The following is a 20,560-nucleotide window of genomic DNA, read 5'->3' as shown; positions in this document are numbered from 1 at the left end:
ATAGCTCATGCCCCGGAGTCCATCTCCCATGTTCCCGTAATACTTGACTACCGTCTCTCTTGTACAGTCCTTATTATATCTTATTATACTATATCCTATCTAATTATGGTAACAAGCTAACTCCCCACCCTGATAAACAAGGAATACGTATGGCATCTTACCCTAAGATACCATAGCCCAAATGTCTAACCCAATGTCTGATAAATACTTAATTAGCATTTGCTGAATAAATTAATCAATTTACAAACCAGGAAAATAATGTCTAATTTCACTAACTCCTTACTGCCAATATCCACACCATTGCTCTCTCTTCCTCTGACGCCCATGCTCTCTGGTTATACCACATTGTTCCAAGTCCTAACGGTCATTTGCAGCTTTCCAGGTCACTCCCTCTGTGATGGAGGCCCACAAGATCAAGCTCAAGTTCGATGATTCACTAGGAGGACTCATAGGATTCAGCATATAGTTGTACTCACAGCTAAATATATTACAGCAAAAGCATACAAAGCGAAAGCAACAAAAGGAAAAGGCACACAGGGTGAAGTCCAGAGGAAACCAGAAACAAACTTGCAAGAGTCTGTTCTCAGTGAAGACACACAGGATGTGCTTAAATTCCTCCAGGGACTAGTTTTGACAAAACATATACAATGTTGTCCCCCAGGAAAGCTCATCACTCAGTGACCAAAGGTCGCGTATGCACCCTCTACTTAGCAGGTACCAAAATACCAGACTTCCAGAAGGCAGGCAGGTAGTCAGTACAAACCACATTGTTTGCACAGTTCAGGCACAGTGAGCCATTCTTGTCAATTCTGGGAATACTGGGAACCCTCCCAAATGCCACGTCCCCAGACACCACTCCTTTCTTAGGATCGCACCCTCACGTCTGTTACATCAACTGTTCTGCACACTTCACACTCTCTAAGGACACAGGCATCCATGTCGGTTTTTTTTCTTCATCATGACTCTCGTCTTCCTTCATCCCAGTTACATATTCAGCAGCAGAACCTAACTGGTTACCTGAGCTCATCGATTCTGAGGAAATTCACCTCTGTTTAATTCAGCAATCCATTCACTATGAAATAGTCTGGATATTCGCATCACTTGGAACTGTATCGCCTCTGAAATTCTGAACTGTAAAATTCACTGCTTACCACTAGCATCAATCATTTCATTTCTCTCACCCTTACCAAATTTGTTTCTTCACCTCTGGTTGTAACCTACAGCTTATCATTCTTCCTCGCTTTTCCACTCTGTATCAGCTCCCTGTGACTCCACTTCCTTATCTGCCAGAACTACACAATCATTTTGACTATACTCCAATAAACACGCTGCCTTTCCTGCATCTCTAGAGTGTCTCTTGTCAATCCGATTCAATTGAAAAGTTTACTTTCTTCATTTCAATTCCCACTGCCTAGAGCTACGACAGAAAAATCACATATCTATTATAACTATATTATCTAAGGTCAGTTAGATTAACATAATTTTTATTCATTCCTAATCAGTTCCCTTTTCCATACTCCAGTTGCTGCTCCTCTCTCTGTGTTCAATCTTATCCTCATAACCCACAATTTTTGCAGATGACCATTGTCCTTAACTCCAACCAGAGAAAAAAAGATGATTGAACATAAACTGTTTTGCCTTCTCTCCCTTTCATTTTTCGATTTACCTGTATCGTTAATATCTTTACCATGTTCCTTAACGGAAGTAAGCGTCCCCAACCTAACCATTTACTCCTGGTTGCATCTCCTCCAGTCTCCTCTGCATCCGCTGTATTTCTCCCTCTCTTCTGGCTCTATATATATACAAATCCTACAAATCCACAGAAGTCTACCAAGCCTAAGAATCTAAGGCCCTATTTTCTTCTCCCTCAAATATATGAGGGCATCTATCTCTTTTCCTTCCTCATCCAATGTCTTGAAAGAGTCCTCTACAGTGACTGTCTGTATTATTCAAACGACTACAATCCAGGCTTTAATCTACATTTCTTTACTCTCAAAACAGTTCTTTTCAGCACAGTTCTTCCTAAGACAGGCTTGCTCTTAGCAAAGGGCTTGAGAATCAGAGTGGGGAAGGTCTTATTTAGCACAGGCTACAGCAAATTCCTCCTTTGCTATGTGTTTCATTTCTGCCAAAGCCTTTTTTTTTTTTTTTTAATTCTAGGCCAACCAAAGCAATACTGTCAGATCAAGTTTTACTAAGAACATCTTATTTTATTAAATGGATAAGAAAAGCCACACTTCGTGTTAATATTAACTACAAAATACTCGTATTACCTTTAATGGTTTTGATGTGACATAAGTTACTTAGCTTTGATCCTACCTTAGTGTTTCATTTGGGAGGTTTTTTGTTTTGTTTTTTAAAAGTTTGGCAAGAGGGGGGGTTTGTTAGCAATGAAAATGAGATATATGTTTCATCTTAACTTCACAGCATTATAAATTACTCTTTATCCATTATGCTCCTTCAAGTTTAAAGTTTTTAAATATGGTAACAATAACTTACTTTATTCTAAGTCAAAGTACAAATGGTCCTGGACAGTATGGAAAGGCCCAATTTCATCTTATAAAATCATGATGTGATAGGCTTGAAAAGAGCAAGGAAGCTCAACTCCCTCCCAACCTAGTAACCTAACATCATTAATCCAAAAGGCTGGAAGTAGCACCTAATTTTAAAAGATATGATTCAAGGTGGGTGGTATCTTAATTCAGTTATCTACAAAGATTAATAAGTAAAATAAAACTAAAAAAGCCTTTTATGTTGGGAAGAAGGTCTTAAGATGGCAATGTGCACTGTCAGAGAAACTCTAAATTATTACAACCATTACAAAAATCAATTTGGCATTAAAAATATTTATACCTTTATCACAGTAATTTCTCTTTCAGAAATCTAGCCTAAAAAGTAATCTGAAATGTGGATAAAAATATATGCATACACAAGTTCCCTGAAACAATAGCAAAGTAAACAAAATAACGTGAATGTTAAGTAAATTATATTATCTCTGTATAACAGACTATTAGACAACTATTAAAAAAGAAGTTCTCAAACTAATGACATGGAAAGTACATATACCATACTGTTAAGTAAAAAGAAAATACAAGACAGTATATATACCATTATCTCAAGTGTAAAGAAAACTTAGAAAACGATCATGTTCAAGAATACAATTCAACAGTATGTAGAGTCTTTTAAAAAAATATTCATACCTTTAACCCAGTAATTCTACTTCTAGAAATGTATCAGAAGAAAATAATTACAGTGGCACAGATATATTAATGAATAATCAAGTATGCCGCGGTATTATTTTGGTAAAGGAGTATTAAAGATATTTCATTTCATTTGTTTCTTAAAATAGGATCTATTTTTCAATAGACATAGTAAGTAGTTACTAAGTAAATAAAAGTATTTTACAATATGCATCATTTTAATTTTTTTTCTACTTGAATCTTTTATTTGGTATTAACTAGATAACTTATCACAAGTAAACGGCAAGTTTCGGGTTCACTGATCAATAGTTTCCTGGGTGCATTTCAGCTTTTTCTACAGTTCAGGTGCATATAATCCCCAGTCCTTTTCACATCCATTTTCAATTATTCTATGTTCCTTGTATCTCCTCATATTAATGTCTCTTAGAATTCACTAATGCATTATTATTTTGAATTAAAATGTATTTTGAACTCATGGTGAATTGTGCCTTTTAAATACAGAACGCCAAGAATCTGACTGCTTCAACTTGTTTTGTTCTGTGATTATTTTCCTTGCTTTTGAGTTGCAGCATTGTTTTTAACAGTGAAAATTTTTAAACAATAGAAATCCTACAGTTATATTAATCATAATATATCAATTTGAAAGAATACTGCACAGCTCAAAACCATGTGCACTAAAGAATAACCGTAACTTTGACTGCCTTACTAGCAGCTCCCTATGCTCTGGAAAATTAAACCACAAATGGGCATCTGTCTTAAGAACAGCGAATTCCTGGGCTGGCTAACAACATACGGGACGACAGGGCCCAACAACTCTACCCCACTTGGACAGCATTAACTAACTCAATGTGACCCTCTTTCTTGAGGTACCTGAAAGTAAGAGACAATAGTTAGTAACATGAAGCTTAAACTGAAGCCGAGCTACAGTAAAGCCATAAATAAGTAGGAGTGAATAAGCTTGCAGCCAGATACAATAAAGCCATAAATAAGAAGTGAGTAAGTGTGCAGCTAATAGTAAGCAGAAACTACGATAGAGGGGAAAAGCAGTCTGCCAGTTCACCTTGCAAAAGCAGAAGCTGGAACTGAAAGTAGATAAGTCACTGTGACAGATCACTTGACCAGGGAGTAAAGGACACATGCTGCTCAGAAAAATGACAGAAAAATGTCATCATCAGAGCTGCACCATATCCAAAACAATAATATTCCAGTCTCCTCGCAGCTGGGCCGTACCATGGCAAAGCATCCTGTCTTCCGTAGTCTCCGTGCTTTCTCACAATCAACTTCTACTGCTTAAGGCCCCCTGGCTGGTTCTGTTCTATGAAATCTAACAGAGCCTCCTTTCATGCTTTTTTAAGAACCCATAATGATATTGGCATGTATTCCCAATATGCTAAATGGAAAATGTAGAATACAAAATACTTTATGAATAGAGTCTCAGTTTTTAAAAAATATTTACATACACACAGAAAAACAGAAAAAAAACCATCAAAATATTAATAGTGGTTAACCCCAGGCAATAAAATTATGGGTCATAATTCATTTTTTATATTTTCATGTTTTCCAAAATTTCTATAACATATGTCACTATTTTAAACTAAACAAAAGATTTCTAGAAAAAAAATTTTAGTAAGGGCTAGGAATAAATACACCAAAATATTAAATGACCATTGCCTCTTAGTGATTACAGATGGTTTATTTTCTGCTGCACTGGAAGGGCTACTTCCCAAATTTTTAATAATCTTTATGTTTTTCATTATAGTTAGGAAAAGCATTAAACCTGAAGAAAAAACAGATAATTAAAGGGGTTTTGTTTTTATTTTTAAGTCAGACTAAGGAAATACATGCACAATTGACATATGTTTCAAGACAATTTTACTAGTTTTAAAGTATATTTCAGAGTATATGTTTAAGGATTTTAAAGTATGTTGAATTATATGTTAAGTATTATTTTAAATTAAAGAGAACAAATTTCTAATTCCACAATAGTAGAATCTCACAATCTGAGCGCTATAAAGGGTCCTTAGTCCAAACATTTCATTTTATAGATAAAGAAATTGATGCATAAGAGGCAAGTAAGTTGGGTCTCATGGCTATTTAATATGTAGGATTGAGGCTAGAGCCTTACTCTCTTGAACCTAAGCCCAGGGGCAATTTCTACTACAGGGCAATGCTTCTAATAACTTTCTCTGTAAGGTAGAAAATGTTTATCTCCTTGAACCAGCAACTTCTAAATTGAGAAAATATTTGAAAATTGAAGGAAAAAAATACTTTCCATCAAACAGAAATTATAATTAAAATACAAAATAAATGTTAACATTCTCATATGAAGCTAGAAAAAATCTGTTTTTAAGCTTTTCACATTTGTGCCTACAATCCCAAAATATATAGAATTTTGTTCTAAATGTTTGTGTTGATGAATACTACAGAGAACAATAACTGTTGCTTTGGTTCAATAAAACAAAAGAATCAATTAAGCAAGCAGATTCTGGAGCCAGACTGGCTGGAATGTAATCTTAACACTACCATTTACCAGATGTGTCGCTTTGAGTTAATTTAGTTACCTTTTCTGAGCCTCAGTTCCCTAATTCATACACCAGGGTTAATAACTGACCTAACTCATTAAATGAGTTCACATACATGAAGCATAAACCCTACATGTTGTGTAACTGCTTTTATTATTATAAAACAACATAAATGTCTGCTGCGTTTTTATTATGGTTATAATCCTTCTAATAAAGTGGGCAATATTATCATTTAATATCCACTATGGATAACTTGATAAATTAGAGAATGTCTAGATCTCAATGATTTCATAAATATCATCTTCAGACACACAGCAAATAGAATAGCCAATGATCAAATTGGCTAATGTTAACTGTCAAAGATTTTTCCAACTTTTTACCATCCCCTTCAAGGTCAGGGGATGGTATAGAGGAAATGGCACACAGAGGGCTGCTGGGTTCAGGAAAGCCAGGCAATTTTAAAGAGTTTGTAGCTAATATGGGCAGGCATTAGACCAAGTAAGACAAAGGCTGAAAAGCACAAAGAAGTTACTGTGGTGAAGATGGAAGAGCAACAAAACGGAGAACCAATGCCTGAATTCTAATCCTGGTTCAGACATCAACTAGGTACATTATCTTCAGAAAGCAAATCTTCCTTCTGGTTTTATTTGCCTCAGATAAGACAACAGGCTTCTAAGGGTCATATTTGTCCCAAAGGTCAAATACTGTCCCAAAGTTTTTTAAGAAAAAAAAATTTAGCAAGGTCTACTAGGTTCACATTTTATAGATGGGACAACTGCTGTAAGATAGGAAGAAAGCTTTAAAACTTTATTCTTGTCAAAAAAGTTTGATAGTTTTTCTCTTTGCAAAAGAGAAGGTTGTCAAAAGTGTGTGCCCTTCATCAAGTCTGCCACATCTCATGTTCTGACAGAGGAAACACTATGAAAAAAGAAAAAGGTAGCACAGAATAAAGGGTAGGTAGATGAATTTAATTTTAAATAGAGCGGAGGGTAGGACTGATAAAAAAGATAATTGCGAAAGATTTGAAGAACGTGTAGGAGATAGCCATTTGGATATCTGGCAAGAAGTGGAACCAGCCAGTGTAGAAACCCTAGGCCAGGGACAAGGGAAGGAATAGGAGAAAAGCAGTCGGAGAAGTAATGATGTGACAGGTCAGGGAAGGTCTTGCAGGCCATTAAAAGGGACTTTAACTCTGAAAATGGGGCGCTTTAGGGAGGCTGATACAGAACAGAGAGATGACCTGATTTATGTTTTAAAAGGCTCACTGTGGCAGATGTACTTCTAAAAGTTAAGAAAAGGTGGAAGGAGGGAGAAGGAAAGCATTAAGGGTGAGGCACAAGAGAGAGAACGACAACTCACACCCGCAGTAGAGATGCTTTGAATACAGGGTATTTGAGGGTTAATTGGATGGACTCATTTCTTGATAGACTGAATCCAGTGAAAGAGAGAGGGGTATCAAGGATGTGCTAAATATTTTTTAAACTAAGCAAGTAGGACGCCAGGTCTGCCATACACGGAGCACGGGAAGGCTGCAGTTGAGCTGATTTGGGGGGAAGATTATGAATACAGTTGTGGATATTTTGGATTCTGAGACACTCAACCTGTACAAATCTATAGACTCACAAAATGCTGTCTTCCTATAGATATCACAAGACCTATGAATATATGAACTAGAAATTTCAAATTCACACTGAACACAAGGGTTACATAGAAGGCAACCGCATTTATTTCCTCATGGTGAACTATGAGCTCAGTAGAATAAGCTTTTTAACTATTTGGGAAGTTGAAGTTATAACTATAGGATTTAAAATTTTTAATGCATAAAAATCACATTTTAAATGAATCTGGCTGCCTTAATATACATCTGAATAGCAATGTGGCTCATATATATATATATATATATATATATATATATATATATCAGAATAAGTCTAAAGATTTAAACCATGTGACCAAAATCTGAACGTTTAGGTTCATCTGTCTCTGTGAAAGTACAATCTCATTTATAAACACTTGAAATTAAAGACTTAATCATTTCAATCATGTATTACATTCACACTATCCTACACCTCATCACTACACACAGTTCTATAATATTCTAGCATTAGAATTTTACTAGTTTTCAATTATTAAAATTATATTTTTAATTATTAACAAATGATTACATATATAGTAAAACAGTGAAGTTATGTACAATATGCTGATTAAACTTCACAGTATTAACTTCTGATGATACAGGAATTCAACTCTAACACAACTACTTTAAACTATCTGTACCAGATTTTTTTTTAAAAACTTTGTATATCTAATTTATACATATTTTAAAATATTCTTCAAACTTATATAAATCTTATGAACATTATGTTTGTTTAAGAAATACTAAATTGTTGAACTGGTTTATAGTATAGACTAAAAAAATAGCAATTTCAAGTAACACATAATTGAATAATTTAGGAAGGGCAGAGAAGAAGGCTGGGTACATAGGAACTCCTTCACTTGACTAACCAAGGACTCCACTGTAACTACAATGCAAGGTCAAAGACAATAAACAAGGAGCTCTTGCAGGAAGCATGCATAAATATGCTTGTAAAATTAAATACACACACACATTCACTTCTTATCAAAAAATCAAAGGGAGGTTACCTCAAAATCCAACCAACTCTACCCTAAGTAAACTTCATTGACTAGATGGTAGGATGGTAAAGCTTAAGAAAAAAAATCTTTTTTCCAGGACTTTGTGAGAAAATTTTAGCCTTTGTGTATTCAATTTAATTCAGTTTTAAGTGTAACCATGTAAAAAACACCATCTTTTCCTCAAATCTAATGAAGAGATCACTGTCAAACACTATACATCTTGTAACTAAAGGATATCACTTTACAAAGGTCCTCACTTCACAACCTGCGATCTAGTGGGAAAGCCCCTATCCACTTCTGGCACATACAGTTCTCTTGGCATACTAGCTGCCCTGCGGCAGCAGAACAGGAAATGCAGGTATGTCATCAAGACAGTCTCCAGTCAACAGTAAGGGCAGACACACTTCTTTGACCTCACCCTCCACAAAGCCAAAACAAAAACAAAAGTAAAACAAACAAAACCACAACTGAAGAATGAGATGGCCAAAGTGGACATTACTGTTTTTCCATAGATTTCCATATTTCATAGGAAAGTTGTGAAACTTGATGGCTTATAGCCAGGACTGTAATACCTCCTTTATCTAAAGACCATCACCCTCGATCAGGCCATTATCATCTCTCATCTAGAGTGTTCCAATAGCCTACTAACTACTTCCCCAGTTTCAGCCTAATCCCTCCATAATCTTTTCTGGCCCCCCTTTCACTGAGCTCACCAACCTCATTTCAAGGCACTATTCCCTTTGTTCACTACAGACTAGCCACAAGACCAAGTAGCCTTTCAGTTTCGGAGGCAAACCAAGCTTATTTTGCTGTTCTCCAGACCTGGGATGCTCTTCACAGGACTCTTCCACCCTTTTTAAATGTTACCTCCTCAGACAGGTTCACCCTAATCACATTATTTCCAATCACAGCACTCTATTGATCTCCTTCACAGCAATTTTCTAAGACGTAATTTGTGTATTAGCTATAAGCTCCATGAGGGCAGAGGAGCTATGTGCGGTTCATTCAGAACTATATACCCAGAGCATCACATAATACCTACCACAAAATTTAATAATTAGTTGTTAAATTACTTATCAGAAAATCTCAATATGACAGCTGATAATGAAGGATTGAGCAAAAAAGAAATACTCTGATAAAACAAATATCTTAAAACCCACCCAATAAAATTCAAGCATCTAAATCCAGCATTCAGAACCAACTTCTCTTACTTTATACACACTAGTTCTAATAAGGTCACTTGTCTCATTTCCAACCTAAAGCTGATTAGTTAGATAGAAAGAAAAAAAGGTAAACAGAAAGTAAAAGCCCACATGTGCAATTTAAAAGAGATATTTAGAGAAAGTCCTTAAACCCCAAAATATCTTAACATCCTCTAAGAAAATCACTGTGTACCAACCTGATAATATCTACTTTTGATTAAATGTTTCCTCTACTCAATCAGATAATTCTGATTTATGCTCAAGATCTTGTTTTAAAACAGGAAAGCATAGGTCACTTTTTAGACTGATTTCCAAGAAAATGGTAAAAGATTAACCAAAAAATGTTCATGCATAAACATCAAAATATAAGTAATAATTTGCTGAATGCCTTCTATGGGTCTAGCTCATTAGATAAATTACTTCTGACTCTCACACCTAAATCTCTGACATAGATATTATCCCTGTTGCAGAAGAGGAAACTGAAGTTCAGAAAAGCTAATGGTTCCAGTTATTGAATATATGAAAACTGAAACCAATCTGCTTGACATCAAAGACCACATTCTTTCCACAGTACCATCCATTGCTTTCCAAAAGTGTCTGACACAAAAATCACCTAAGCTCTTATTAATAAAAATTTCTAGGCTGTTCCTCTAAATATTTTGATTGGGGATGTCTGGGGTAAGAACCTGAAATGTGTATTTTTTAAAATGCCCTCATAATGCTGATAATCAGGCAAGTTTAAGAAACTTTGCATTGGGATTAAACTAGACTGTATGAACACGGAAACACTGGTGTTAAGATCTGATTTTAAAAATGGATTCTGAAACAAATTATAAAAACTCACCAAAAAAAAATCTTACACAGAAGATACTAGAGAAGTAAACCTAAGAGCATCCGTTGCCACTTGTTATATTTAAAGCTTAATTTTATTGAGAATGAAATCTTAGTTTTATAGATTAGAAAGCTAAACCAAACATAGATACTAGAGATTTAAAGGAGTCCCTTCTGAGTATATAGTTGGTTTAATATCCTGCCCTTTAACCTGCTAGGAATATAAACTCAGTTTGGAATTCAAGAGCAGTTCTCATATTAAAATTATTCTTCAGAGTAATATTGTTACTTGGAATAATACTTGATTATTAACCATCATAAGTAATTTCATATAATTTACTTCTTACCGCTCAATCCCTGTATTCCACTCAACTAGCCACACAAAATTTTAAGTACTAGTTAATTTCACATCTGTTGGTAGGCAAAAATCCAACACTGAAACTGTTTGGACTGAAACACCATGTGAATTTCAAATTCAAATACAGTAAAATTTTGAAATTTCAGTTTACTATCATATCTCTCATTTCTTCAAGAAAGTTTACCCATTGAGGAGTTTTGGTAGTTGGTCTAATTAAAATGTTTAGCTTTTTTTTTTTGTATTATCAAAGATGTGTTCAATGCTATATTATAATCAAAGTAATTTCATTTCAAATTATAAGGACTAAGAAAAATCTCTGGGGAAAAAATGTCTACCTTAATATACAATTTCCTCATAATTACCAAACTTTGTTTAAAAATAAAAGGAGCCATTTACCTTTTGAATGTGATTTTGTAAATTCAACTGTAAAGTATTATTTGTCTTCTTTAGGAGGTACAGAAAGGGAAGAAAGTTATTCCTTTGGCAATTCTGACAAGATCCAAAAATGTATGCAATTACCTCATTTATTTAGAGAACATTTCAGGACCTATAATATCCTAGACAGCATATTAAGACCAATAGGCACATCCCTGCCCTCAAAGAATTTTACAGCCTTATGTAGAAATATCTACTCTGGGCGGCGAATACACAATGCAATATACAGATGATGTAATATAGAAATGTACACTTAAAACCTATATAATTTTACTAACCAATGTCACCCCAATAAATTTAGCAAAATTTAAAAGTAAATTAAAGAAAGATATCAATAAGGTCTCAAAAAATCTCAAAACAAAAAGGTTAATCTTTAAAAACGGAACATGTCATATATTATGCGGCATAGCGGGGAGAAGGTGGGAGTTATAAAGTTAAAAATTGTTTAATTGAAGTGATTCTGTTATTTGAGCAAATCATGCTTAGTTCTCTTGCTGCTAACCACAACATCTAGTAGCGGTCTTGAAATACTGATACGCTTCAAGACAGACAATTATTTATTGACTCTACCATTAGAAAGCTCAATAAATACTAAGGTGCTCTTGTGATGTCTCCTTTGTCAAAATCCTATTGTACCCCAAAGCAGTTTCCAAATTCTTCTCATTTCAAGTCACATTTCTAAACTTTTCAATTTTCTACAGCATACCTAAGATGAAGACAAAGTGATGTCCCCACAGCCACTGATGAAAACTGATGCTGAAGGATAAGGAATTATTTGTAGCACTATTTGGAAGGCTATGCCTCAGAAGAAAGTGAAGGCATAGACATGATAATTTAATGAAATTAGAAAAGAAAATTAGAAATAAACACCAGTAAAATAACTTAGCTCTATGACAGGGCTTAAGTTAGAAGTCAAAGATAATGCATGATTTAGGAAAGCTCCAAATTTGATTCTGAGATAGAAGGGAATGAAGTAAGACAGGAGCAAATGGAGTCAGTTATAATGATCAATTAGCTAGGGAATACTGGCCTAAAACTAGTTTCAAATTCTAATTTTTCAATTCACATCCTTTAGCACTATCATCATTGTGAAAAATCAAAAAAGTCTTCAACAAATGACCATTACATGTTGTACAAATTTAGAGGGGTAAAGAACTCCATAATTTTAAGCCACCAATCTGGCCAATACTACCTAATAAGTTCATCACTTTATTCCTCATCTTCATTACATAATAAAATGAGAACCCTCTCCTGCCACACACACATAAACAGGAAATCTACTTATAATTGAAGCGTGAGCGCAAGTCTTTTAAATTACATGTACATAAATATTATGCAATAAAAGGAACTTATTACTTCCCTCTCTTCCTTCAAATACCATTTTTTCTCAAAATATGCTTCTGCACAAGATTTCTCCGTTACAGTTGCCATCTTGTTCCATATTGCTACATGCAAAGCTAACAATGAAGAAAATTATTATACTCATCCAGGAACATGTGAATAAAGAATAGTGATCATGATGGAAGTATAAGTCTGATTTAGGGTCAATATGAAAATATTTGTATTAAAAACTACATGAGACTTTGTTTAGACAAATTATACCTTTTACATATTTATGTCCCAAAAGTCTGATTATGCCCCCAAACTAACCAAGACCTGCCTGTATAGTAGAAAATGGAAAGTAACTTACTTTTTCACATCACTATAGTGACATGCCAAATCATGTCATATGAGAATGGTTTCTAAAATAAAAATAATGCTGTAATATGACATATTACAGTAGTAGGGGAGAGTAGAAAGGTCTACTCAAAAGGGAAATCTACGAAAAACACATATGGATGGATCTATATCTTTTCAGACTGATCTGGATTACAGATGATTCAGTTTACACTATCATTTACTTTCAAACTGGTAGGGGAAGACTGCCCTGAACATCTCCTTAGTAAAAAAAGAAAAGAAAAAGAAAAAGGAGGGGAGACCCAGAAGCAGTGATAAGCTTGATCAGTCTTACTGTAACTGTTTTAACAACTCTTCCCATTTATATTTAAAGACAAGAAAAGTGTAAGCACTAATTTCAAAAACCTTTATAGGTGCTAACTGGGCTACCCATTGGTATAGCATGCCTGTGAAGCATGCATGACAGTCATGCAAAGAAAGTTTTGTAATACTATTACTATACTATGTCACCACAAAACAGGCTTAGGTTTTCAATGCAGAAAGATCATTAATTCTCATTGAAATACTTCACACAGTAATTTAACATCAGACAAATTGTTTAGAAATGGAAAAATAAGACTAAAGTGAATCACTGTTAGGTTTGAAAATGGCAGGTCTGATTTCTTAGTACTATGCTTTACACCTGCGTTTCTCAAAGTCGAACACTGTATGTGTGGAGGATAATGAATAAAACCTAGTATTTATTCAGCATAGTACCACACAATGTGATGAATTCTTTGCATATACCGTCTCATTTAATAATCTTAAAAGTTAGGGACTGGGGGCCAGCCCGGTGGCTCAGGCGGTTAGAACTCCATGCTCCTAAATCCGAAGGCTGCCGGTTCAATTCCCACATGGGCCAGTGGGCTCTCAACCACAAGGTTGCCAGTTCAATTCCTCGAGTCCTGCAAGGGATGGTGGGCTCCGCTCCCTGCAACTAAAATTGAACAGGCACCTTGAGCTGAGCTGCCGCTGAGCTCCCGGATGGCTCAGTTGGCTGGAGCACAGGCTCTCAACCACAAGGTTGCCAGTTCGACTCCCGCAAGGGATGATGGGCTGTGCCCCCTGCAACTAGCAACTGGCAACTGGACCTGGAGCTGAGCTGTGCCCTCCACAACTAAAACTGAAAGGACAACAACTTGACTTGGAAAAAAGTCCTGGAAGTACACACTGTCCCCCAATAAAGTCCTGCTCCCCTAAAAGTCCTGTTCCCCTTCCCCAATAAAAAAAATCTTTTAAAAAAAAAAAAAGTTAGGGACTATAACTATCCCTATCTTAACTGAAGAGACATAAGTAATTTACCCAAGAAGTGGCAGACTAGATTTCAGCCCAGAGCCTAGAACCAAGGTACAGGAAGAGAGGTAACCGGTTGAGTGAAATCACAGAAATATTAACTCTCAATATAGAAAGGAATACTATTAACTGGTGGCATATAGTTCCTCCTCATACTACTCTGGAATAGTGGTTTGCAATCCTGGTTACACAAAAGAATCACTAGAGGGACTTTTTTAAAAAACTATACATATTACAGAATTGTACACTTGAAACCTATATAACTTTACAACATTGTCACCCCAATAAACTTTAATAAAGAAAAGGGAAAAAAAACTATCCATGCCTGGGACTCTCACTCAGATACTTGGCATTCAATTGGCTTGGTCTGGGGCAAAGGCAGGGTATTTTTTAAAGCTCCCCAGGTAATTCTACTAGGTAGCTAAGATAGAGAACCACTAATAATTCTCTCCCAACCTGTTAACCTCTCCAAGTAGTCAACTACAATCATATTTACTGATCATCGATTTGGTTCTGAACCCTTTGCCTATTATATTTTCCATTTACCTAACAAAGTGCTTAGCTTTCCTCTTCCTTAAACGGAGGAAACATTACACCTATAGCTACACCTTTTTAAATAAAATCTTGCCAGGTTGGCTTTGACATGAGGAATGTAGGGGGAAGGGTGGGCAGATAGCATGAAAAAGTTTGAAAATCCCTTTAAGTACCCATATACTCCTTAGGTTTAAAATAATGTAAAACTGTCCTAAGAGTCAAATTAAAAATCAAATGGCAGGCCATGAGACTAAAAAAGTCTATGAAATATGTTAAAGATTTAATATCCATGATATTTGGTTATAATTCTTAATTCTGCTGGTGATGACAGTTAAAACACTGAATAACTGTTATTGTGGTGATAAATTCCATTGTCTTTTCATGGCCCTGTGACAGCGATTATGCAGTGTTTTTACCCTAAGTCACCTGAATATAAACTAACAGGTGCTAAAGAAATCAAAACATTATATAAGCATACCCAAACAACAATATGGCTGGTCATACCATGGATTGAAAAATGCAAGGATTTTGATGACAATCGCATATGAGAAGTCTTCCTGTTTCACTAAAAGCTATTCAATGCACATCCCACTCACCCTAAACCAAAATATAATGAAAACTGTTAACAGTCTCCATTTGCTGGTCCTTTTATTTTAGTAAAAACGTGAACTGTGGAGATATCTCATAAGAATGGAAGTCTGATCTATGATTCAAACAAGAAATGAAGAAGAGTATAAACAGTCCAAGTTGAACAAAACTCTGGACTTTTGGAGAAACATTACAAAACTTCCTGCTTCCGGACAGCTCATTATTTGGTTGAAATCTTCACATTCCTTTATTAGTCATGACCTTTCAGCAGGCTCTCATTCCTTTATTGTTTAGATATCGGACTTTTAAGTTATGTTAATCAGACTTACAGGAACCCTTATCAAACGAAGAAGTCGCCCCAGAGTTCATACGCCAAGGAGGGACTTAGATTACAGAGAACCCTCAGTAACCTGAGCAGTGTGTCCACCACGTAGATTTAAAAAAAAAAAAAAAAAATCAGTTGTAGACATATATCGTTCTGTATGCCTTAAAATATATGTTGATCTATACATTTTTATTCTATACAATTACAGGAACTTGCATTAGTTCCGCAGAAATTGACTCTGCAAGAAACTGGGAAGACCTGCGAGTATGCGTGAAATACAGACACAATGACAGTGAACCGAAAGTCATTACCGATTGTCACTGGGGTCTCACACGGCCCAGATCTGTCCTCGGAGCCATATGTCACTAGAGTCAAAGGCCCAGACAAGGAGAGAGAACTACAGGTTAACTAGATGAAAAAACAAGGGGGAGGGACCTCACGAATACGTGTATTTCCATCCCGAAGCTGCAGGGGTGTCCGGAAGGGCAGACCCTAAAGAAAACCCTTTGCTTCTGGGATCCGTCACATCGCTCCAGGCCTGTAGGGCCTGCTAAAAGGTGTGTGGGGAGGAAGCGCAGGGTCTATCCCCTTCCGAGACCGAAACAAATGAAAATAAAGCAAGTTCTCACTTCCTGGTCGCCTACTTTCCCGAAGGCCCCCGACACAAGACGGACTGCGGGGAAAGAGGGCTCCCGAGGAGTAAGGGGGGGCCCGGCCCAGCCCCGAACCTCCCGTCCTCTCCCTCGCCCTCCGCCGGGCCTTACACGGTGACGTGACCAGAGCCGCGGACCACCACCGGGTCCGGAGAGTACTTGAGCAGCTGCTCCTCCAGGGCCCGCTCCTCGTCCTCCTCCTCCTCATAGATCTCGTCGAAATCCGCCATCCTGAGCCTCCGAGGCCCCGTGCCCAAAGGGACCTGACTCCAGGGGCTGGGGTTGGGGTATGGGCTGGCGAGGCGGCGGAGGCTGAGGGGAGTCGCTGCCGCGGGCTCAGAGGCCGCGGAGTTGGCTCTTGGCTGTCTCCGCTCCGACTACACAGGAGATGGGGTCCCGGCCGTCGCCGTCGCCGCCATTACCGTCAGCAATAACAACAACACAATGTCAACATCCGCCCAAGGGCCGATACCACCAGCACCACCGCCGCCGCCGCCACCGCCGCAGCAGCAGCAACTCCGGCAACCACAGCAACAGCCAGAGCCACCCGCAGCGGGAGCAGCAGGCTAAGGTATCGCGAGACTTCCCGGGAGCGAGGGCAGGCGTGTGAGCGCGCGTACGTGAGGCCTCGCGCGCTCCCTGGCTGCCTTCCTTCCTCCGCTTCCACCCGCCGACGGCGCCTCGGGCGCGCGCTCCCACGGCGTGGCTCCGCCCTCCAGCAAACGGATCGCGGACCCGCAGGGGAATAACTCTGCGGGCCAGATGCGCCAACCTCGACTCAGCGAACAGAGCTCTCTCTGAGTGTCCAGTGGGGCACGTGGTTCACCAAAGGAATCTCTAACCAAAAGAACTAAATATGAAAACCCTGGCTGAAATAGAGAATTTATTGTGCGTTTGATTGCCAGTTTATCTAATAATCTCGCTTTTCGTCAGTTTTTTAATCCGATAAGAACCAGGGTCTGCATGTCCCCAATTTCAGGAGCCCCACAGACACTCTGCAAACGTTTTTGTCCATTTTAATACAGAATTTTTCAAAACTTGTCCAAATGCAAGCATCTTGTCCCACCATCGCCTTAAGTAGTCTAACATGTGAGGCCAGCGATGCTGATACTTTTTTTCCTTACAAGAAAACTAACTGTAGTTACATAAAACAAAACTGACAAATTCTCTGGATTCCAGATTGGAAGATGTAGTTTCCTGCACCAAAGCCCTCATCAATCATAACCTGTTTTCTTCCATTTAAGACCTTAGGGAATCTCTTTACTCCAACAAAAGAAGGGAAGGAAATGGGTGGGGCAGGGCAGGAGGGGAAGAGAAGGGAAGGAAGGGGAAGTAGAGGAAGAGTTTAATGGATTCCTCTAACCTGCCTAGACCACTATTAAAGGCCTAAGGGTCACCTTGGATACTTGGTTTCATTGTCAAGAACCTGCCCTACAAATAGTTCCTGGCATACAAATGGTTCATGGGCAGGAGTGGGCTCCTGAATTATGGATATGGAGCATATACTGTGGGGACAGCAAGGGAGAGTAATATTGGACCCAGCACTGGTCAGACTCTTCTCCAAGTACAATGTTCACACCCTAGCCATTTATTTTAGATGGGTCATTGTTGAAGTTGAGAAAGTACAAAGGAGGGCAATAAGGACAGTGAGAAATGCCAGAGTATCTCCTATTGGAAATGGTTGAAGGAAATGAGCATAGTTAGCCAAGAAAAGATGAAGGAAGAACACAGTGGATGTACAAGTATCAGACTTCCTGTATATCTCCCTAGAGGACATGTATTCATTTATTCATTCAAAAAATGTTTACTGAGCTCCAACCACATGGCAGGCACTGTGCAAATTGTGTGTGTGTGTGTGTGTGTGTGTGTGTGAATGAGATACAGTCCCTGCCTTCCAGTAGCTTATTTATCACAAAGGCAAGCAATTGTAATTCTGTTCGGTGCCCCCAGAAGAGTATACAGATGGTTCTAATGAAGCACACAGAAGGCAGTTTGGTTTGGTGATTAACAAGGCTCTGGAGCCTGACTGCTGCCTTTATTCTCAGCTCTGCCACTTGCTGTGTGACCCTGGACAAGTCACTTAACTTCTCTGTTCCTCATGTGTGAAATGAGGATATAATAGTACCTGCCCCATTGGGCTACTCTTCAGATTAAATGATTTAATACATGTGAAATGCTTAAAAGAGGGCATGACATAGAGGGAGTAATAGGGGATCTTCTAAGGCCTCTCCAGCTAATCAACTCTATGAGGATCAGCACAGTTTTTTGCATCATGTAATGCAAAACCACGTACGTGTAATTTAATATTCCCCAAGAACCTTGTGAAGTAACCAAGGGGGCTGTGATTTATTCCTTCGTTTCAGAGATGCTATGTGACTTTATCATGGGCACATGGCTATTTAATAGTCAAACTCAAGGCTTCAACTCCAGTGTACTGGGTAAGCCAAACTCCCGAACTTTCTTCTTGGCAGGAACCTAAAGGCTAGTGGTTACACTCAGTTGAAGGAGCAGCTGCAAATAGGAGGGTGAGAAAAGGGAACAAGAAGAAGGAAGGTCAGTCTGTCCCAGGCACTGACACACACCTTTCTGTGGCCAAGATGAGGGGCTAGTGCCCCAAAGTAGCCGACTCATCACAAATTTTCCAAAGTCAGAGGAAGTCATTCACAGCTCCTGAAACTTCCAACACTTTCCACAGTTACAGCTCCAGAGAAGGGGCTCAATAAATGTTAACTGTATTGAGATATATTGTTACTAATGATGTTTCCAGAACATTATGAGTTAATTAGGTTTCTGAGGACTGTGAGAACCTTCCCCTTATCTTAACACTAGTTCTCTATGGGAGAAATGTTCTGTTCTAAGATCTATTCAACAGAGAGATCTTTGTAACTCCCATCGCCTCAGTATAAGTAGGGGCTGCCTTATTTTCGTTCTTCTATTTAGCTCTTTTTCTTGCTCTAAAAAACCTGTCAGAGCCAGCATAAGGGTGTGGGACCTGGACAAGGCCCAGAGGGTGAGGGAAAATGTTGACATCAGAATTCCAAACTCCACCTCCAACCCTCCAGTCTCCAATTTCCTGTCAAACTCCTTCCCCCAGTCTCTTCCTGGGGATGAAACCCCTTCTCAGTATCTTTTCCCTCGGTGTTCAGGTGCTTTCCTGTTCTCTACTGGATGGACTCTTCTCCAAGTGAGTTCTCCTTTACTTACATTCCTGCTTCACACACTTTCACATTTACCTTCAGATCAAATAGCTCCAAACCAAACAGGATAATGCCTCAGGGGCCTCATGACGCAACAAATCCTCAGTTGTTTTTAAGGCTCACATTCCTAGGTTGAAAACGTCCAAGTTCTGTCACTACCTAGCTGAGTGGCCTTCGGCAGATTCAGTTTTCTAAGCTTCCTTTTCTTCATCCTGAATTGAACCCTGTGTCATGGGGTTATTAAGGGTCAAATGAGGTAATGCATGTGCTATAGACTGAATCATGTCCCCACACCCAAATTCACATATGGAAGCCCTACGCCCCAGTGTGATAGTATTTAGATATAGGGCTTTGGGGAAGTAATTAGGTTCAGATGAGATCATAAGGATGAGATCCTCAGGATGGGGTTAGTGTCTTTATAAGAAGAGACCAGAGAGTTTGCTTTCCCCACCACCTTCCCTTTGATGTGATGACACAGAAAGAAGACTGCCACCCTGCAAGCTAGGAAGCTGGCTCTCACCAGGAACCAAATCAGACAGCACTTTGACCTTGGACTTCCAATCTCCAGAATTGTGAGAAATACATTTCTGTTGTTTAAGCCACCCAGCCTATGGTATTTTGTTATGGCAGCCTGAACTAAGACAGCGTGTAAACTCTAATTTTTCCACTCATTCATTCAATAAACAATATGCATTGAATGATTTGCATGTGCCATATTCTGTGTCAGGAACTAGGCTTTAGCAATAAGGCAGTAAATAAAACACAGTCCTTGCCTTCATGAATCATACAGTTTATTAGGGAGGGCTAACAGATGATTATAAACATAATGAATTTTTAGAATTGTGATCACTCCTGTGGAGAAGAAGAACAGGGGACCATGAGAGCAGTTAATGGATCCAATTCACTCTGAGAAATGAAGAATTCTTTTCTGGAGAAATAGCATTTAAGTTAATGAGCTAAGCAAAAGTATGAGGTTAGGGAACTAGCAGAGATGAGAAACTTTCAGACACTGGGAACAGCATGGTTATCTTAGTCTGTTTGGGCTGCTATAACAGGATACCACAGACTGGCA

The 20,560-nt window shown here is 38.1% G+C and overlaps 1 protein-coding gene across 1 annotated transcript in view; it reads right to left on the bottom strand.

Moving 5' to 3' along the window:
- The window catches only part of CHIC2 (cysteine rich hydrophobic domain 2), a 46,212-nt gene extending 29,348 nt beyond the window's left edge, over window positions 1-16,864 (bottom strand). Inside the window, exon 1 of the mRNA XM_019740190.2 lies at window positions 16,403-16,864. Coding sequence (XP_019595749.1) covers window positions 16,403-16,521 — 119 coding nt within the window. The 5' untranslated portion in view covers window positions 16,522-16,864. The remainder of the gene's footprint in view (window positions 1-16,402) is intronic.
- Window positions 16,865-20,560: the final 3,696 nt, after the last annotated feature.

The sequence above is a fragment of the Rhinolophus sinicus genome, linkage group LG02 (genome assembly GCF_036562045.2).
Source record: "Rhinolophus sinicus isolate RSC01 linkage group LG02, ASM3656204v1, whole genome shotgun sequence".
NCBI lineage: Eukaryota > Metazoa > Chordata > Mammalia > Chiroptera > Rhinolophidae > Rhinolophus > Rhinolophus sinicus.
Note: the sequence above shows the minus strand (reverse complement) of the source record. Positions and strands in the feature narration are given on the sequence as shown.